Source organism: Parus major, chromosome Z (assembly GCF_001522545.3).
Source record: "Parus major isolate Abel chromosome Z, Parus_major1.1, whole genome shotgun sequence".
Taxonomy (NCBI): Eukaryota; Metazoa; Chordata; class Aves; order Passeriformes; family Paridae; genus Parus; species Parus major.
This window is the reverse complement of record NC_031799.1, coordinates 12,165,814-12,188,123: the sequence shown is the minus strand read 5'-3', so window position 1 is coordinate 12,188,123 and position 22,310 is coordinate 12,165,814. Positions and strand designations below refer to the sequence as shown.

General features: G+C 37.6%; 1 protein-coding gene across 1 annotated transcript in view; it reads left to right on the top strand.

Moving 5' to 3' along the window:
- C9 (complement C9) overlaps positions 1 to 20,711 on the top strand; it is a 22,602-nt gene extending 1,891 nt beyond the window's left edge. The window contains exons 2-12 of the mRNA XM_015653080.2: positions 4,302 to 4,419; positions 5,196 to 5,343; positions 6,590 to 6,737; positions 8,372 to 8,510; positions 10,398 to 10,616; positions 13,580 to 13,820; positions 15,190 to 15,318; positions 16,930 to 17,108; positions 17,305 to 17,533; positions 18,271 to 18,450; positions 20,560 to 20,711. Of these exons, the coding sequence (XP_015508566.1) occupies positions 4,302 to 4,419; positions 5,196 to 5,343; positions 6,590 to 6,737; positions 8,372 to 8,510; positions 10,398 to 10,616; positions 13,580 to 13,820; positions 15,190 to 15,318; positions 16,930 to 17,108; positions 17,305 to 17,533; positions 18,271 to 18,431 (1,711 nt within the window). The 3' untranslated portion in view covers positions 18,432 to 18,450; positions 20,560 to 20,711. The remainder of the gene's footprint in view (positions 1 to 4,301; positions 4,420 to 5,195; positions 5,344 to 6,589; positions 6,738 to 8,371; positions 8,511 to 10,397; positions 10,617 to 13,579; positions 13,821 to 15,189; positions 15,319 to 16,929; positions 17,109 to 17,304; positions 17,534 to 18,270; positions 18,451 to 20,559) is intronic.
- Positions 20,712 to 22,310: the final 1,599 nt, after the last annotated feature.

The window sequence follows — 22,310 nt, the reverse complement described above, 5'->3', positions numbered from 1 at the left end:
TGAAGATACCAAATAACACTGATCCCAGTACAGACCCCTGAAGAACACCAGTTCTCACTGATGTCCACTGGGACACTGAGACATTGACCATTAACCTCTGGATGTCACCATCCAACCATTTTCCTATGCATCTTTCAGTATGGAATTGGATCCATCTCCCTCCAGTTCAAAGAGAAGAATGTTGTGAAGGGACCATGTCAAAGGCTGTACGTAAATCCAGATAAAAGACATCTGCAGCCCTTCTCTTGTCCACTGTGGAGGCATTCCACCATAGAAGGCCACTAGATCAGGCAGGCACTTATTCCTTATGTTTTGATGGTTATTATTATTTTATCATTCAGATCCTATTAAAGCACAGGTTTAGCATGTTCAGTTAGAAATGGTCCAGACAGAAGTTATGATTATTAGAGGGAATCAGTAGCAGGTGACACTGGCCAGCAGCTTGGCTCCGCAGCATACAAAAGGCTGTGCAGCTTGAAGATGGTGCCAACTACAGTTGGCAAAGTTTTGCTCTCATGTGATGCTATCATGTCTTCAAATTCAAGAGAGATGTGCCTTATTTCTTGGTCAGTGATAATTATCAAATCAAGATTTTTTTTTTTTTTGAGTTTTCCATTTTTTAACTGATGAAGTCAAGAGCTCTCTATTCTGAACTATGACTCAGCACAAAATCACCAGAGCCGTGTGTCCTGTAGTGGCATCGAGTGCACTGTGCAATCCAAGACAAGGTGCAAACTGTTCTGTGTACTGATTGTGAAATGGTTTTTGCTTTCCAAAGATTCAAACCTCTCAATAAAGGATAACAGAGAAGGGATTTTCTTGATTTCCATGCCCACCTCTGAATTTTGTGCCCTCAACTGTCACCTTCACTGATGTTCTTCAGTGACTGAACTGTTTTTACCTCCTCTCCTATTTAAATTGTGTGACTTAGCATCTGTTCCAGTAACACTTTTTCTTCAAATTCAGTGTGGAGGTGACAAGTTTGCAAATTTTTGTAGTATCTTAATTCTTTTAAACAATGTTGTTGAATATATGTCCCTTTGATTTCCCAGATAATCTGAATAGTCAATGTATAAGTGATGTTTCAGAGTTTATGCATCACTTGCAATGAGAATTTTCTGATTTTTTTAAATTTTTATTTCTCTAACCTCAAATAAATTCAAAACCCTAAAGCTGAATCTGCAGCAAATCATGTGAATCTCATACACTATGCTGGAGAAAGCCCATGGGTGTGTGTACATTACTCAATGAATATTCTTGCAAAGGTTGCTAAATTGTGATTATCATAAAATTATATAATGACTTAGGTTGGAAAAGTTCTTCATTCAAAAACGTTGCTGAAAGTCAGTCAGAGAATACCATCAGCTCTAGCTGGCAGATAATTGATGGCAAGATTTCCATTTGTATTGGAGACTTCTGCTCAGTCTTTTCTGCCTGTGAATTTTTACTTAAGACTCTAAATAATGCCTTACAACAACCTCTGGGAGAATCTCTAGAACCTGAAGTAGCTTGAGTCTGCTTCTGTAGGCACATGACATCTTTTGATTAATCCTTATTGCTTGTAAGGCTTTCTGGCTCTATTTTACAGCAATAATTTACCAGTTCATAAATATATTTCAATGTAAATTTGTCTAACATCAGAATACTTGGTAACTGCTAGGAAGAGTTAACTATCTGCTTCCACACATCCCATCAGATGCCTCAATATATCTTATAGGTCTGGCATCTAAGGGTTCTTGTTTCTACCATCTTTAAGGACAACCTGTCAATCTTCATCCCAAGATGCCAGAATAGATGTTGAAACTCAGAGGTTTGCAGTCCTCCATCAGTAAGAAGATAGAAAGGCTTCCTACAGGTACAGTAAGGAGCAAGCTAATTCTCACCCATTTGCCAAAGCAGTTTTTAATTTTTCCCACTGTTGATGTTACTGCCATGCTGCTTGGTGGGAAATAGATAGAAAATTGTACAGGAGCGTTTTAAGAATTACTTGCTTAGCATGAGATACCTGTAAGATGAGCTGCTTACAGATGAAAGACTTGGTTTTGAAGAGGCTAAGGAGCAACACGAAATTTCAAGTACAATACAACTTTCCAGAATTTCACTCAACTGGAAATTTAAATACATGAGAAAGTCTAGGTTGAAAGGAACTTCTGGAGATCTGTTCAAAACAGGGCTTTAGATTAGGTCACCCAGGGGTCCTGATAATAGTGTTGCATACTTCCAGAGAAGGGCATTCTTCCATTTCCCTGGGTAACCAATTTCTATTTTTAGTAACTTTTATGGCAAAATGTTGGGCAAGTCTGTGATCCCTGAGCTTGTTAAGGCTTGGTAGCTGAAAAGAGGTAGACTTATTTCTCAGTAACAATTTAATAGATATGTAAACTTTGCATAGAATAAGTGGCACCAGAAAGTTGGACCAACTGCTATGTCTTCGCTGTCCAAACAGCAGATTTCTTAATCTTATGGAATCAGGTTACATTTGTTTGGACTGCTGCCATATTTGTGCGATGTAAGAGGATCAAAGAGCAGAGGGCAGAGCCCTGCCTGCAATGAAAACCCATAGGTACCTTACACTGAAGGAGCTGCAGATCTGCCAACCAGCTGGGCTCAGCAAAGAAAGCCCCATTGTAGAGCAAAGGCAAGAGCATTAACTTAGAGAGATGCAGAGAGAGAATTGCTTCACAGGGAGTGAATACTCATAAGGCCAAATTGGAATAAGTTACTGAGAGTAAAAAAGGCAAGTCAGACTTCAGTGCTCCTTTATTCTTCTGCTGTTGGGGAGGATGAAGCAGAGAAACCTTATGAATATGATTGTTCAGCAAAAGGTTCTGAAAGTATGAAGCCTAAAATCAAAGTAGAAATGAGAGCTAGCTTTGGGTCATAGGATACTGAGTGCTATCCAAAGAACAATAGCCTAGCCAGCTGAAGGAGAATACTGGTTAATGAAACAATGTCCTTCTACTGATAAAGAATCCAAAGGTCCAGCAGCAAGATAAGAATTTGTAAAGCTTTTAGAAGTTGAAATGTAACACTGTATGGTAATGTAGTAATTCTTATAAGGTATATATAAATTCTTTAGTGGGTGTGTCTCATAGTGATTGATTACTGGGAATTAGAATATTCACTATAGAAAAAGATGTATTGTAACAGGAACTTTGCGCTCTTGTTTTTCCCTCTTTCTCTTGTTTTTCCCCCTCTTAGCTCTCTCTTGTTCTCCCCCTCTCTCCTAAGCCTCCCTTGTTTCCCCCGCTCTTCCTCTCCCTCTCTTAATTCCTCCCTCCTCATCTTTAACCTCTCCTCTCCTGCTCTCCCTGCTCCACTCTGCTCCCTATCCCCCGACCATGTGCTCACTGAGGCTGGTGGCAGACACGGGTCTCTCCCTCTCTTTACCCTTATAATAAACTTCTTATACCTGAACAGCTTAACCCTGGAGAAGTCTCACCATTGAGTGACTGTTTTGTACTACAATACTCTGCTATTTACCATAGAAGATAAAGTCACCAGTAAACTACTAGCCTTGGCTTTTAAAATAGACTTTTTGATAAGTCATTCTATAAGGCGTCAGTTTCTAATATCTGCCAGTGGGTGCTTTAAAGAAACTTGATTTCTATTAAGTAATGGCCTTACCTATACTGAGAGCTGAAAGTTTGATGATATTTAAAACTGAGCCCCAAAATTACAAGTTGCTCTAAAAAAAAATAAAAATAGGCCTAACTGCAAGAGTATTCAACTTGGCAAGCTGAAGAACAATAAGATAGCTAAACATTTCTGGTTTTTCTAGCAATGTAAGTTATCCTGTTCCTTTATTTATGAGTCTTCTTTCAACTCTGAAATGCATTTATGCTTTTATCCAGGGTTAAAAGATAAGAGCACCACCATAGAAGTCAATTAGCTAAAATCACCAAGATGTATGACCCATATGAGATGTGCTGATATGAGTCAGTCTTTAGCTTTATATATTGGGGAGCACAACCACTGTCTGAATAGGAGACTGCAGATGTTCTCTGTGTATTATTGTTTTATTCTCTTCAATAACATGACCCACCAGAAGAGCATTTGTATGCACAAATATCTACAAAAGGGGAAAAGACCTGGCTTATTAAGTCTTCAAAGCTGTTTTTAATGTAATTTAAAACAACCAAAGAATTTAATATTAGACAGCTGTTGATACATCTGGTATGAAAGTGAAACAGAAATCAGCTTGAAGATGCTTCCAAAATATTGGTCTATGGTTTAAATATAAACTCAAATGTCATTTTAGTATACTGCCCAGGACTGTACTGGAATGTTTTGTTTGACAGCTCTTCAGAAAAAGCTTTCCACAGGGGAACAAGGGAACTGAATGCTCCATCTTCAATAGACTGCAAACTGAGCAGCTGGAGCGCATGGGGGCCCTGCGACCCATGCACCAACCAAAGGGTAAGCTGTCCTTGGAAATCTTTGTTCCAAAGTCACAACCAAAGGGATATCTGTCTGCCTGTTGGCTATGAGAAAGTGTCAGACTGCAGCTTTTAATACTGTATGTTCATGATTTGATGAAACCCACAATAATGTCAGATTTGGGGCCACAGAGTAAGAAAAAAATATATCCAGTTGTGCAATACTGCTCAAATGTTCTCACTAAAAAGTTTCCTTCATAGAAAGTATCTATTTTGGCCATGTGTATGTTTCTGTTTAAAACATTATTTTTCAATACATTTTCCCTTTTTAAATTAAAAACAAACAAACAAACAACCCCCCCCCAAAAAACAACCCCCCCAAAAATAAAATAAAAATAAAAATAAAAAAAAAAACAACAACAAAAACACACCTCACCACTTCTTTTCCAAAGCAAATTTTATTTTCTTAGGGGAGTTATTTTAAGGCTTTAAAAGATCAAAGGCTTGAAAACATACAAAATATAAATTATTTACACTGGAGAGAAATAAACAAAATAGTGATGTAAACTACATAGTGAAAATTTAGCTTTACATTCTAGCTATGTATTAGTTATTAATTATTAATAATAATTATTACCCGTAATTATTGATTCAAAATTATTTCATTTATGCATTGTGCCTGTGGATTTCCAATTTAAAAAATTCACCAAAGATGTTTAGTTTTGAAAAGCTCTAAGCTCAGCTGGAAACCATGATGTTCTGGTAAAATTCTCTTTTCTCTCTGAGCAATATTAATAGTGTTATTTTTCTTTCAAGTTTCGCTCCAGAAGTATTGAAAGATTCGGGCAGTTTGGTGGAAAAGCATGCCTGGAGGCCCTAGGAGACACACAGTTCTGTAAAACCAGTGAAGTCTGTCCTGAAGAACCAGAACCAGACTGTGGCACTGACTTCCAGTGCAGTTCAGGTAGTTTTTGTTCTTATGCCATAGCAAGTAAAGCAGTAGCTCAGAAACCACATTTTATTTCTGTGAAAAAGTTACATCAGCCTCATGCTAGCATTTCAAAACAGTCCATGGACAGGTGGGTTCAAAGCCACAATGCCAAAACCACAGCAGCCAAACTGCTTAAGAAGGGCCACATTCCTCTCATCTCCCATTTTAATTTGCAACTAGTTTAAATTCTTCTGTAACTTCTGCTCCATGGTTAGAAGCTGACCATACTGACAATATCCTTTCTTCTGGCTTAACTGCCCCTCTTGCCACTGAATCACTAGGTTTTGTGAAAAATCACAGGATAAAAACTTGGACTAAAGGATTTTTAACAAATGGATATGGACGTTTACATAACTGTATGATAGATGCTAGTTGGAGATCAGCATGCATCTAGATACAAAATAGATATAAATTTATGAAGTGATACAAATTTTGTAAAGTGATACTGTAGTGCTCAAGATTAATCAGAAATCAAAATAAAGTAGGCAAAATTAATAGTAGTAAAACTAGTCAAAACAAAAACAGAAAGATGGTAAATTAATTTGAAATTCCAAGCCATTTTTTTAGATTGTTTTTAATTTGAATACTAAAAAGTGCAAATAAAGCAATCTAAAATTAGAAAGTAAGCCTTTAACTACTAGCTCACAGGGATTGTATGGCATTTACAGGTGAGGCTGATTATATCAAAGTGTTATTTTATTATGGTACAGCTCATTTACCAAAGTCTTTAAATCCTGTAGAAAAAAAAAATGAGTCTTTGTAAAACTTGTGATATGTAATCTCAGAAAAGTTTCTACTTCCCTGTTGCTTTAGAACACAAATCACTATAGTTTTGGACACTACATATCCATATTATTTAAATAATATAGCCCAAATAGCAACAATTTAAATTATTTAGAAATATTTTTTTGTTGATGTTGAACTGCTATTTCGCCCCAAACAACCTAACATTTGAAGTTTACTATGGAACAGTCTAGGAGGCAACAATTTTCTTCAGATGACAGCAGTTATCCTTCCACTCATTTTTCTCAGTCATCCCACTAACTTGTACGTAAGGTTTTTTTTTTCATTTGAAAGTGCCAGAGCATAGGATTTTAATCCCTCATGACAACAGTAGAAATATACATCAAGGAAGATCTTAATAAAGATTAGCTGAGGGTGCCATTTAAAGACCAAGGTGACAAAAATGCATTCAGGCAATGTCTTATTCCTCGATCAGGTCGATGTATAAAGCGAAGACTTGTGTGCAATGTAGACAATGACTGTGGAGACTATTCTGATGAAGATGACTGTGAATCTGACCCACGATCACCTTGTCGAAACCATGATATTGATGTGTCTGAAGTTGGCAGGACTGCAGGACATGGGTACGTAGTAAAAACTAATATTGAGCCTAGTGAAGAGTTTGGGATTGTCTCAAAAGCCAGCTGAAAAAACTGAGGCACAATGACATTCCCAAAAGTGCAATATGATTCATGGTAGCATGTCTATTCAGAAATGCTAAGTAGCATTTGCAAAAACACTTAACCACCATATTTATTTTGTATACTTGTGAGGATAAAATATGCAGACAGTGTAAATCAATCATAATGTCAGTAAACAGAATCATGCATAGATGTCACATGAATAAACTTGCATTTTATTTAAATGTAAAGTTTATACGTATATAGATTTGTTTTTAATGGTATTTCACAACCAATCGGTAATTGTAAATTACTTTGCTAAAATGCCTGTCTTCAAGGGAGAAAATATTTCTTGACTATTTATACAATGGGATGCCCTACTGCAACAACACTTTCTGTGCAGCTTTCTAACAGTATTGCATTGTCCACTTCCCAGATCTTTGTTGTTTACAGGAGCTTTCATCATTAATCTAAGCTGAAAATGAATCTTTCTGTTCTCAGATCCTGCTGGATTTCTTTCATCTCTAACAGAAAGAAAACATATTGTTTACCTACAAGTAGAGTTACAAGGCAGCAATCCAAACTGAACAGAAAAGTATACTACAGCACAACCATGTGTTTAATGAAAATTATATATCCTATGAATTTCATTTCTTACTTTGCAAGAGCTAAAATTCTGCTTTTTTAGCATGGGGAAGTAAACCAAGTATGTAGGCAATTTTAGAAGTTTCTATTACAATCTGTTACTAAAATTTTGCATGCGAAAATGTGATACAGAGATGCAGTAATGACACTGGTGAGTTTGGTGACTTCTTTACCACTTTCTGCACTCACAAAAGTACCCATACATTTGCCACATGTAAATATTTGAAATACTGAAAGATTGAAATGTATGAAAGAGGCACAAAAGGGCAAATAAATTATACTAAATCCTCCAAGGAGTTATTTTTGGAAGTATTTCTTGTACATCGGTATTTAGATGCATAGAGCTATACAGCTGATGTGCCAGCCTTCCTGGTTTTGTAATGGTTTAGATTTCCTCCAGGTTTAGATTTATGCTCCAGGAAATGCTTCTATTCCACTTGGTCACACCCAGCAAGAAGAGACAATGCTAGGAGTAGCTGTATATTCCTTCTAAAGATTTGATGGATGTTGTACAGGCTTGATAAACAAGCACTTACCAGCAAACAAATATAAGCTATTAAAATATATATAGCTGTTGAGAAGTACATTTTAAATCTATAAGGAATGCTTTCTCACAGATGTACTTGTCGAGAACAAATGTTCTTTCTCACAAATATATTGGTCAAGCAAAAATGTTTTTTACCTTCTGTTATGCCTAAGGTTTTCACTGCATTCAAGGTTTAATGTCTTTTATTTGTTTATTTCTCATGCATGATTCTTTAAGAACTTTACAAAAGATGTAACTATCTCTCGTACACAGACGATAAACCACAAGAGATGAGGGAGGCAAGGATGGAGCAGGATTCAGTTTCACAGTCTCCATCTCTAACAGAATACAGCTTTTCCAGTCTACAGGTCATGTGTGCTGACATGCCCTCTTTTGAAGTATAACTTCTCTTGTATTTCTCTTGTAGAATCAATGTTTTAGGGATGCAGCCAATGGCCAGCCCATTTGACAATGACTTTTTCAATGGTCTTTGTGAACGGGTGCGTGATGGGAACACGCGGACGTACTACCGCAAGCCATGGAATGTGGCTGTTCTCACTTACGATGTAAGTTCAAGTCCTTTGCAAGATAAGATGTGTTTGATCTGGGCATACTCTTGGAAGACTCAGCATATCTCTTGAGCCAGGCAGCAGCTTTTTAGGCTCAAGCTTGTGCTGAAGTCCAGAGGAAAAGAGGTTCTGTTATTATTTACTTTGGCAATTAAGCTCAGTTATGCCAGACAAATTCCCACATCTTCATGCTGCACCTTTGCCCAATAAATTCAACTATCTTTCTGGAATGTTTAAAATATGAGCAGAGGAAATGAAAAGAAGATGTACAGAAAGGATTACAGTGTCCAACTTTTTTCTAGGTAGAAGAGCAAATAATCTATATTTTCAAGGATATGTAAAGCCACTGATAAAAAGGCAGACATAATATTAAAATATTCTGGTCCTACTTGTTTTTTCTAACCAGTGATGATTTTCTTTGTCCCACTGGGAAAAAAAAAAATAAATTAGGCTTTTAAGTCTCAGACTGTGATTTTCAGTGAGGCTTGAAAACCAAAAATGTTGATTGTTGAAAAAAATGTCAGATACTTTTCAGAAATCAAAGCACAGTTTTTCCTCCTAAATTACTGTAAGTAGGAACTTGATAAAAGAAATACCATTTAAACCAAGTCCTTCCTAAAATGAATAAATCTGACTCAGAGATCTCTGGTTATGTTTGCTTTTGATGTATAAAAATTTTCAGTCGCTAAAATGTTCTGCTAAAGTATAATAAAGTAAACAACACTGAAACAGGTATTCTGAATTAGTTATTGTTTGCTTTAAGAAAAGAAGGCAGAATCATAAATCTGGCTTATTTCCCAGGTCAGGAGCTATGGGAACTGAAGCAGCTGAGATGTATAGTGGCTTAGCTTAGGTGACTTGTACAGAAGACATAAACCCAAGACCTGGGAAAGGTTTATGAAAGGATGGAAACTAGAATGCTACTGGGATCATTCCATAATAGGCCATGTTTCTGGTTCTGGCTCTCAGTTTGTTCAGCACATATAAGATTACATCCCTAGTCTGTGTTCATGATTGGACTCCTGCCCTCAGTTACCCCTAAATATTAAGTTCACCACATCCCTTTGTCTTTGGAGCTTTACCCCAGAGCATTCAGTTTCTGTGGTTTGTTATTTTACCACCATTAAAGTACTTCAGGCAACTCCATTGTTCCCATCCCTCTATTTTGCCAGGCCCAGAGTCACAGGAAGCCAACTGTGACAAGGAGCTCTCAGCAAATCTTAACCGTGTTTTAGGAAAGAGAGACTGTTATTCCTCACGTAGAGTCATAGAACCTCCTGAGCTGGAATGGATCCACAAGGATCATTGAGTCCAACTCCTGGCTCTGCACAGGATACCACAAGGGTCACACCTGAGAGCATTGTCCAAACACTTCTTTGAGCTCTGTCAGGCTAGAGCTGTGACCACCACCCTGGGGAGTCTGTTCCAGTGCCCAAACACCCTCTGTGTGAAGAAACTTTTTTAATATCCAAAATAAACGTCCCCTGACACAACTTCAGGCCATTTCTTCAGGTCCTGTCACTGGTCACCAGGGAGAAGAGATCAGTGCCTGCCCTTCCTCTTCCCTCACAAAGAAGCTGTAGACAGTGTATAGGGACTGTTGACACACATAGATTACTTTGACAGTGTTGCATGCTGAGATTTAATATTCACTAAATTACTGTTATTGCAGTTTTCTGTTCACTTTTGAATAACTGATCTGATCCTGATGAGGTAGGTTGTGGAGGGAGTGCTATTTCCATTTGTTTTGGTTTAGATGGAAAAATAGCTGTAAGAAAATGCATTGATATGATCTGCAAAAAGTACAGCTTTAAAGTGCTACACAGATTTTTCAACTACTGTCTGTTGTTTTCTCATACAATCTTTTTTTCTATCTTTTCTCAGACAAAAGCAGACAAAACTTTCTCATCTGTGTACTACCATGATCGTGTGAATATGTTACGAGAGGTTTACATAGAAAAGCAGAAACATTTTAGTGCTGACTTCTCTCTGAAATACACACCTACTGATGGAAGTAACAAAAATGCTTCAGAAGGAAATTTCAGATATCACTACAGAAAGAATTACACATTTGGTTCCATCCTGCAAAGCTACACAGAAAGGGTGAGATTAATTCTTCTAAAGGTTTTAATGTAACTTTTTTACAAATGATACAGTTTATGCAGTGTTAGAATTAGGAAATAATAATCTAATCATTCTAGTCAGTTGCTGCTGCTTTTTTTTAAATTAATTTTTTTAAGAAATGAAATACTAATGACAATGGGGTTAAGATTTCAGACATGGACAAATGTCTGCTCAAAGAGTCTTCTTTTTCCCACAGTTTATCTTTGACTAGCAAGCACCCTCATCTTCATCAAGGGCTTGGTGTTAGAAAGGTTCAAGACCTCTGGTCTCATCCTGATTAAAGACCAACTCTGATCTAGTGCAATGTGGAAAAATTAGATCAAGTCTTGTGATGAAAAACTGCCACTGAGCACTACACTACATAAACACAGAATAAATCTTAGGAATAATGACCGAAAGGTCAGATCTCAGACATCTGTGTACATTTGTACTAATAAACTAGCCAGGGCTATAAGGCACGGGCACTAGCACTGCTACATGATAATCCACAGTTTTACCAGCATGCTGCCATGACTTTAGTCAGTGCTAGTTCTCATAAGCAGTTCCCATCCTGCACTTCCCCACAGCATGTTTGAAGGGAATGTTCTCATAGGCAGTCTGGAGAAAAGCAAGTCCATTTTGGGATTGTGCATAAGTCACACATCTCCTGCCCTTAGGAACAGTGGAAAGACCCTACTCCATTTTATTTGATAGTAAAGAGGTAAGCTTAACATTATTGAGGTCAAAATGAGATAAACCACAAAAAGTGATGCTAGACATGTTGTGGTTGAGTCCCAGGCAGCAGACAAGCTCCAGGCAGCTGCTCCTTCACTCTGCCACCATCAGGCTCACGGAGACAATGAGAAGGGTAAAAACAAGAGAACTGATGAGATAAAGTTTAACAGCAAAGCAAAACCCATGCACACAAGCAAAGAAAAACAAGGAATTCTGTCACTGCTTCCCATGGGCAGGCAGGTGTTCAGGCTTCTCCAGAAAAGCAGGGCTCTATCACATGTAATGTGACTTGGCAAAACAAATACTATGACTCCAAATATCCCCACTTCCCTCCTTCTTCAACCCACTTTATATACAGAGCCCAGTGCCATATGGTATGGAAAATCCTTTGGATCAGTGTAAATCACCTGTCCCATCTGTGTCTCCCCCCACCACCTCCAACTTCCTTGCCAGCACAGCAGTACAAAAGCAGAAAATGTCTTGGCTGCGTGTATGCAATGTCCAACAATAACAAAAACATCTCTGTATTATCAGCCCTGTGCTCAGCACAAAACCCAAACTTAGTCCCATGCTAGCCACTGTGAAGAAGATTAACTTTTTCCTCAGCCAAAATGAACAGAACACAATGTTATGGCATAATCCAGCTGCTGTGTGCTAATGGAATTAACTGATCAGGTCCTTTTCCACACTTTATGCCAAGGACTGTGATTACAATATGCCATTATATGCAAGGCATATCAGCTCCATAGAACTGAAGTGCACCATGTGCCAGGAATACTAGATTTGCCTCAACTAATTAAACTTTTCAGGTTTGTCAGTCTTGTTGTCTATGACCCATCCAGAGCTCTAGAGGTCAAATAGATATAAGGGAAGGCTAAGCTAAGTTTTATCACTGATTAATTAAAATAATGCTGAAGACAAAGATCTGCACTATAAAGATAAGCTGAATTCAGCATTGCCTTTGTACTGGCATGAGTTTTCTTTGGATGGAAACAAACCTCAAACCATGAATCTTCACAGACATAAAAGACCAAGTTCTATAGCTCAGGGGGTTTTAATGTCTGTTTATAGTCTAGTGGCTAGTGATAGGAATTTTGGACTCAAATTCTCGCTGAGAGATAAGTTCAGAGAACTAGTCACAATCTGCCACAAGCAGAGTTCTATCCCTGCAAAGTCATGTGGCTGCAGGATGGTGAAGTAACAGTCCCTGCATGAGCTCCCTTCAGGGCCCACCTGAAAGTTAAAGTCAAAATCCTGGAGGTGCCTGGAGGCACCTGGAGAGAAACGATCTGTGTATGCTGGTTGGTAAAAATACTGCACCTACAAAAAGCTCCTCACAGTGATCTAGATGCCTGAAGATTTCTGCCAGCATCTGAGTCAGCAGTTTAAGATCCTTTAAATGGTGCTGGATAACATGGTCAGGTGCTAGCTCCCTTTTACATACCTCCTACTGGGCACTACTCTTAAGGGAGTCACATAACTACTGAAAATAATAATGGGGTTTGGAAGGCATGTGTTCCCTTAGAGTCTTAAGTGAAACTATTTCACAAGATTTTACTTCACAAGTTACAGGCAGCAGCTAGGTCCCAATTTAGAATATGATATAAAATCACCTGGAGTGTAATTTAAAAATATAGGTTGCTATACCTAGATTTACACTGTATGTATGGCTCAAATACATAATATGGAGTTTTTTCTCATTAGTTTTCCTTTTATGATGTTGGTCTGGTGGTTTTTTTTGTTTTCAATTGGAGCTGTGCCCCTTCTTCTCCCAGTCTGAGAATAACAGGGAAGTGATCCAAAAAGAGAGAGAACTTAGGTCTGCTCTGACTACAAACAAAGAGGAAACTCCATCTGACCTGAGTGGGCAGCTTCTTCTATTTAGCAGGCTACATAGAAATTTCATAACAGGAAAGTCAGAAAGCCCCTTTTCGGTAGGCATTGTGCTTCAAGAGACCTGTTGTCAAATAGATCACAAAGGCCTTGCTGAAATGAGTAAGGGAAGAGTTCTACAAAACTGAAAGAACTAAAATTACTCTCTTGCTGCTTCCTTAATTTATACCAGAGAGCTTTTAAATTTTTACAAAACAAGTTTGTCCCATTTCCTTAATGCTAGATTGAATGCCATGTTAAAAACTGCTGCAGCTTCTTTACAAGTAAAATAGATTTTCATGCTGTGCTGAACACCAGAATGGCACTCTCTTCTCTTTTCTTCTCCCTGCATTCAGAACCAAACCTTTCTGCATGTAAAAGGTCAGATTCAGCTGGGAAGGTTCCAAATTCGGAGTCGTGATGTCCGTCTCACAGATAGTTTCCTTGAAGATTTGAAATTTCTGCCAGCTGAATATGACAAGGGGGAGTATTTCAAATTCCTAGAAGATTATGGAACTCACTATGCGGTCTCTGGAACTGTAGGAGGAAAATATGAACTTGTTTATGTGCTGGATGATCATGCTATGTCTCGACTAGGTATTGGCCTTGCTATTGTATCAGTATTTCTGTTGGCCTTGTTATGACCAAGTTCCCAGACTTTCAAAGAGACATGTGATCGTCGATCTGTGTGTGTGGAAAATACTGAGAACAGCACAGTTCAGTGCATGCTGCTTTGGCAGACCAGTGACATTACAGAATTACATGACTTAACAAAGAGTCAACCTTTATAACTTACAGAACTATTTGAAACCTCTGTTTTAAGTTTGTGACTAAGAGGGGCAAAAAAAACTTAAACAAACCTTGTGAATATATTATCAATAATTGCATGATTCACAAGAGATCTCCAAAGCCAAATAGAACTGGTCTGAACCTGAAATCCTATTTGGTAGTTGGTACCCTTTTGTGGTACAATCACTCTAAGAGTATGGTGGTGACAAAAAACAAGGAATAAATCGAAGTGTTCTCTAGAAACCACACAGAGCATGTAAGTAAGCTGAAATTGATTTCATAGCTTTCAACATTCACACTGGAATATTCCATACCCTGATTAAAATAGCAAAGTAGAAATTTAATCTTCCCTCATTTGCAGTTCAGATATATGTGGGCTCTTGCTGGATTAAAGTGATAGCACTGGCATAAAGTGGGAAAAGGCAATTCTTACATTGATTTTAGAGATCAGAAAATAAGCGCTTGCTGCTTGCAGCACCAATAAAATATTACTATCAAATATTCAGGCTATGAAAAGTGACATAGAACAAATATGTCCCTTTCATTTCCCACTATTAGTCTGTTAGCACCTCAAGATTGTAGTTCTGGATTTTTTAAGTCCCAATTTAAAGCAAAATTCTTTCTGAACAAAATGCTGAAGTTGCAGATGGTATACTTGGGTTTAATAAGAAGAAAGAAGGTGCTGGAAACAGTAGTGGGTAAAGGAGGATTAGAATTAATGGGAAAATCATACTTTTAAGAGATCAGTGGCTTTGATTAATTTTATGGGGAAAATTAGTGTAGAATATAATTGAGGTTAGAAGAGAGAGACAGAGAAAATTCAGTAATTTAGTATATAAAAAGAATAAACATTGAGCAACTGCAAAAGACAAAATTGCAATATAATAAAAGGAAAAACATGGTTCCTAAATGGAGACCTGCTTTCAACTAGATAAGAGAAAACAAATATTAATTTTTGGTATTTTCCTAGTCACCATAAATCTCACCTGCATCTTTTCAGGCACTTCAATTATGGTCATCCTCATATTCATTACATAGACAAGGAAAAAGTAAAAGATAAATGGGAAAATGAAAGGCACTAACATTTCCAATAGCCCTGAAATGTATTCTGTAAGAATAATAACATCTCATTATTTATGCTCATCTTATTTATCTAATTACCTATTTCTACTTCCAGGAATCACTGTAGAAGATGTGAAAAAATGTCTTGGCTATCACTTAGATGCCAATATTGCATATAAAAACATACATGTCAATTTTAATGTTGATAGTGGTAAATGTGAAAATATTCATGTGAAGGAGAAATGTAAGTATATCCTTGATTTACGTTATATCTTTTGCTTATGGAAAGATAATACCAGTTGCTTCTCCTGAATAATCAATATAGTTATTGCTGTTAGGAAAAAGACAAATCCAGTAGAGCAATACAGGTGAGATTTACATTCTTCCATGCTCCCAAGTCATGACAGCCTGAGAATGTCTTCCCAGTGTGCACACACATGAACACACCAGCATGATTCATATATTCATACATACACACATCACTGGTCACAAATAAATACAGACAAAATACAGACAGCACTCAGGCAAACACAAACAGCACAAATGACTTCATCCTTTTTCCCCCTGCATCTGATCAGGGAGAAAGTCTTTTAGTGGGCAATATCACAGAATCACAGGATGGCTGAGTGTTGAGAGAGTCCTCTGGAGGCCACCTGGTCCAAGGCAACACAAGCCTCAGGTATTTCAGTCTCCCCACAATATTTATATATAATCAGTACAGATAACTCCAGCAGCTGACCCTAAATATCCAGTTGACCCAGAAACTGCATTGTTAGCCTCTCCTGTTAGTGACAGATATACAACACCAGGCCCACAGCTCCACTCCAATGGCTGGTGCAGTTTCTCTGATGCACACCAAGACACACGCACTGTGGATGTCTCCAGGAATTAGCAAAAAGGTACTCACTTGATCCAGCAATTGGCCCTCTTGCCTCTTACCTCCGTTGCCTTAGACAGAAATGCACTCATATGCAAACAAATCTCAGTCCAACCCAGAAACCTGAAGTCTCTCCAGTATTTGGCCTACACCTTTTATTTTCTTTATTTTCTTTATTTTCTCTACTTTGTTCCTCCAAAAGCCAGCTTGAACCACCCCCCCCCACTTACCTTTTCAATGTCACTCCTGTAAATATAGCTATATAGTTAAGTATTTAAGTTAGTGCAATCCCAAAATGCCATTCTGTGCATCCAGAGAGCCCTTCTGTTGGCTCATCTTGCTGCTGATTCATCCTCAGCCCCATCCTGCAGGGCTAATGGCTCTGCTGGAACAGGCCTGGGAGGAGTCAAAGCAGGGGCTCTCTTTCTCTGATTGCCCTGTTTGTGTTCCCCTGCCTGTCATTGTTGCCCTCTGCTCTTTTATGTGTCTGGAGATGGGCTTTGTTTGGAATAAGAATTGCAAAAGGGAAGGATAATTACTACTAAGCGAATAAGAGGCAATTATTTTCAGTGCTCTGCTCTTGTATTTTAATTATGAAGCAAAAGCTCCTATTATTCTAATTCCTGCCCTATTTTGGTTTAGCTCAGGGATACAGTAGAATTACAGTAGAATACAGATAAAACTCATTATCTTTTGCTTGTCATCAAAGGACTGTGATCTCCATAATGCATCTCAGTTTGTCCTATCCTTTCTTTTCCTTTCAGATCTAGGGCTTTCTAATTTAATTGCAAAATAAAAGATTTCCTCCCACATAAGAGGAATGAGCAAAGAGATATTGAATTCTGTTACAATGAAGAGTTTTTTCTGTAATCATTTTACATAGAGGGACTGGCTGTACTAGGAGGACAGCTGTTCTTCCAGTTGCATGAACATTAAACATCCTTCCTCATCCTCTTTTTTTTTTTTTTTTTTCTGCAGCAGAAATGAATGATAATGCTGTAATTGATGATGTCCTTTCCTTAGTTGAGGGGGGAAAGATTGACTTTTCAGTTAAAATCAAAGAAATGTTACTGCGAGGATCCAAAGTGGTTGATGTAGAGGATTACATACAGTGGGCTAAATCTTTGGTTGATGCTCCAGTAGTGATACAGCAACGGGTAAGTACAGATTATTCAAAGCTGTGGCTTTTTACAGTTTGAAAGCTTTTGTCCTAAGATGGAGCTGAGACTCCAAGTTTATAATGTACTTTTACGCATTGCCTTTATCTTAACTGTTTCTTCAGAATTTTATTCTAGTGACGGTTATATCAAAAGGATTCAGAACTTTGATATGTGGGCTTTTTTCCTTCTACAGCCTTCTCCCATACATGCACTTGTTCCAGTTAAGATGAGAGATGCATATTTAAAGAAACAAAATTTGGAAAGAGCAATTGAAGACTACATTACCGAATACAGTGTGTGCAAATGTGAACCCTGTAAAAATGGAGGCACCCTTGTGCTGGTAGATGGAGTCTGTACTTGCCTATGCTCAAGTTATTTTAAGGGAATTGCTTGTCAAATTCCCAAATCTACATTAGTGAAAGGTTAGTAAATACTCCAGATAAACTGAAATGAGAGTATCTGTTGTAAAAACATGCTGACAAAATGAGCCTTCATAAGAACAGAAGCATTTCATAGCGCTTCCTTATAACTACTGCTGTCAAATCTCAAGAGCAAGGTGTGGAAATTAAGGTAAATTACTGGGTTCTTTCCATAAAGAGGGTAGTCTAATCTGGAGTTCATTTTCCCACATACATTACTGTGTCTTGGAATAACAAAAAGTTCATTTAAGTACACAGGAGTATTATTGAAGCCTGGTGCAGTACTGGTAAACTGATTTCAGGCAAAAGCAATCTCACCATGTCTTAAACTTCTTTGTCTTCAGTTTTCTGCAAAAGCTCAGTGTCTGCTAGCACATGATAGTGTTCCACAATTACTGTATTAGTTTAACATTAGGTTGGGGAAATGGGAGAACAATGCAGTTCCACAACCAGCAATGTAAAAAATATATTGTGCAGTAAATTCATTCTCTGTGGTCAGGTTTTTAATGCACAGGTGCCCAAAATGGACCTTAGAGCTTTTTTACTAGCATGACAAAAATGTTGAAAGGCCAGGGCTCTTATGCATTGCCACTGACAAATGCATTTTTAAAAGCCAAACTTTTGTGGTGGGTTGTGTTTAGGAGGCTGCAGTGATCTGCAGAGTCACCATAACTGAGTTGAATCCTGGTCTACCTTGTAAGTGGTAGATGGTCTAATCCTACATGATGTCTTGATATCAGTTGTGACTGATGGAGGCTGGAGCTGTTGGAGTGCCTGGTCCACCTGCATCAATGGAGAGAGCACTCGAACTCGCCACTGTAATAATCCTGCACCAGGGCCCGATGGAAGACCATGCCAGGGAGAAAGCATTGAAAAACGGCCCTGTGAGGAAGGGAAATAATTGTGCTCCTCAAAACCAGGTAAGCAGCCTCTTTAAATGTGTTACTGCAGTTTAGAATAAATGCTCAGCTAATATTTGGGGCATTTCAGAAATGCACTTGGTAAAGTGATGGGTAAGTTCACCTACATATTTCACTTAAACCTGTGGTTTGATACCACCTTTGATCAACGACCGTAGTGAATTTACAAATGGTTAGATTTGTATTTGGACATTTTGACAAGTAATGTTATATTACAGAACTCAAGATTAGAATACAATTCTGGATAAGAATAGACTAAAAATACAGTTCTCAAAAAAACTAGATTGCATCTCTAGTCAGACTACCCATCAAAAAGCTGAGGGAAAAGATTTATTTTCCAAGAAAAGAAATATTAAGACAGTTTAGGAGACTGGAGTCTCTTACTTGATAGATAGAATGCTGAAATCCAACAAAAATAGTGTTACAGCAGATTTGAAACTTTCAGGTTGAAGAAATATATTTTAAAGAAATTTCTAAGTAAACGGTTTTGTCACAGGCTTTTCGTAAGTTATTTGTTTGCTGGGCTTTATTGCTATTATTATTAATGATAATAATAATAACAATAATATCAATATTAACAACAATAACAACAATAACAACAATAACAACAATAACAACAATAACAATAATAACAACAATAACAATAACAACAACAACAACAATAATAATAATAATAGAAAATCCAAACAAAAAAATCAACAAGAAACAAAGAAAACAAACAGAACAGGATTTTGAGGCTGTATGCTCTAGGCAGGCCCAAATTTCTTCATCTGCTGAGAACAGAAGTAGTTTTAATGCCCAGAAAAAAGTGTTTAGGTTTTATTCTTAACATGTTGCCATAAGATCCTTAATGTCTGAGAGGCCACAAGAGGAAAAGAGGTGGAAAGATATGGAAAAAATGCTGCATGTTTCCCTACTGAAACTGCTTGATGGTAAATCTTGCAGGATGTCCTCTACCTACACCAAAAATATGTATCAGAAGTTTTCTGCTGCTCTCTCTCAGCTTCAGTAGATCTCAGCTACATCTAGTATTTCACCTGTGAAGCACCTGAAAAGAAATCATGGCCAGCAAGACAGCCCCACACAAGGAATTACAAACACCTTCCTACAGCACCACATTTCCAGACTGTTAGAACTACTTATTCCATAAGTTATTCCAGAGGTGGAAAACAACACTGGGAGAAGAATATGATACAGCTCTGGAAAATCATGAATAATATCACAAGGACAGTCATAAGCCGTGTAAACTAAACAAACCTGCAAGTGGTAGATTTTAAACCGACTGAAGACCCATTCTTCACACAATGGGCATACCAAAAGTGAATATGCATTTTAAAACCTCAACACAAAAAAACTGAAGGTTATTAAAAGTAGATAATCAAGTTCACTCAAGAAGTCTCTGAAGAACCAGCTTTTGCAGAATTGGAAACTATTCTGGGAGCATATTTCTATGTGTTTCTCTACTCCTGGACATTGCCTAGGTCAGTGCTATTGCCCTCTTGTTAAATTCAGGCTATGAAGTTAGCCTTTGCTTGATTCTATGAAGCTGGTTATTAAAATAAAAGCAAACCTCATAAGCAGATTTTATTCCTGCACTGTATCATTAACATGTTCTCCTTCAGCCATGAGAGCAACCATAATGATTACTCATGACATGCACATATTCACTAATGTTTCCTCTAGTATGTCTTAGAAAAAAATATTAACCTAACTTTGGCTTCTGATATTTATATGGTTTCAGACATGTGGAGTTCTCACACTTGAAGCAGAATTCTCATATTTAAGTCTTCTGAAAATCACACTATGAGTTTTGATTCATCATTCACAGAACCACAGAGTCTCAGAATGAGTCAGGTTGGAAGGGACCACACTGGGCCATCTGGTCCAACCTCTGTGCTCAAGCAGGGTCATCCAGAGCACATGGCACACAATTGTGTCCAGATGGTTCTTCATTAGAATTCTTTTACATTACAGTGATATTTGGGACACAATAAAATCATGACCTTAGAGACCTATGAGTGTAAAATGTCTTTTAAATTTTTACCAAATATATAGGTAATAGCTACTATCTCCTATCAATTTTTCCCTTTTTTTCATCTCTTTTTTTAGAAAACATTAATGGATTTCAAGCCAGTTCTACAAATCACAGTTTCTGCTGGCCAGCTAGCTACACCAGAACAGTGGAATGACATGATTTAAAAGCACCAGCTTAAATGATGTGTAATCAAAACAAAGTAATAAACTATAAATATATTAACAGAGATGTGCTGATAGAGAAGCTGTGGTCAACCTTTTATTTGTCTGTGGCTCTCATTAATACATGAATACTCAATCTTTGTTAGTCAATGGAGTGTCCCTTTATCAATGTTTTTTCATCATTATTTCTAGCATGTTTTCAAACTGATTTTCAAGACCTTAAACCAAGCACAATTATAAGAGTAATGTATATATAGCATCATTTGATTGATGGTACATTGTTAGAGAAGAACTGTAGAATGTCTCAAGGTTCTTTTCCTCAAAGTTTATTAATGAACAAGAGAAGGTATTCTTGTTCAGACTCAGAGATGTTTTTTATTTCTTATCTATGTTACATTCCAAAAGAATGTGTGTTTTTCAGCACAGTAAGCTAACAAACTAAAAGTGGAGCTCCAGGTATCTCTCTCCAAGGCCTTTTAGCGTCAACTACACAATTATGAAATGCCAGCTAATTTATTTTTAACAATAACCAAACACCTGTGTTCTGCACTGCAGACTTTTCCACCCAATCACACAACATCATCCAAACCCAGGAAGAAGTGAAAAAGCAAGACAAGCCTACACCCTAGATCCTCCATCCTGCTATACATATATTACTACATGTCAGAACCTTAAACTCTAAATTTTCCACCATGTGATGTGTTAACACTTCTATTCAAACTACCCATTTACATTCTCATTTCTATCACTCAGTTTTGGAAGCCTTTTCCATGGCCTCAGGTCAAACACAGTGCTCTCCTGCAGCTCAGTGCCTGGCAGCACAGAAAGCCTGAAATACTCTGTGCCTAGGGTTCCAACAAAGAACCTTGAAGAGTCATTATCCTCAGCAAAATGCTCTTGGAGATTCATTTCAGACCTATTTTTTACATCTTATTCATGGCACAGATCACCAGGATGTTTATGAAGACAAGCAACTTCACTAGAGTTATTATGCTTGGTCCTCACAACATTTGCAGAATAGCCCATCACTGTATCTTGACTATGTCAATGAGCTAAAGATTTTATGTGAAATAGAGGCACATTACAAAGGAATAGAAGAATTGTCCTATTACCATCCATATTTTTAGCAGAATTTCCAAAACAAGGAAACAAGGCTGATGCAACTGTGTTGTCACTGAACCTACCTGTCCATCTCCCTCAGTGACTTTTGAACCCAGCAGACAATTACTGGGAAATTTTTTTGGAATGGGGAGGAAGGATAGTTCTCAAAGAGGTACCACTTTAAAAGGCAGCTAACTTGGGAAAACGAAGAGAAATCAGTGTCCCCTTTGAGGAAAAGGTAATCATGTTAACTTAGCTATACTACTAGACATCAGAAGATCCCCTTGAAAGCAAGATACAAGGAAACATTTAATAAAGATATATTAGGGCTGAGTAGTTTGGAAATACAGAAATAGTAGATGCCATCAGATCAATGAGATTAGTCCCTTGCATAGTGGCAGTCCAGATCTGAAAGAGACCCCTGGTATGTTCTTTGCCCACCTTGAGTGACTCTAAAGACTCTGAGTACCCAAGATTAAACATCACAAAAGAAAGTGGGAGAGAAAACAGTGAACCACAAAATCTACTGTGCTACAAAAATTAGGCCAAAAAAAGGCCTTTCA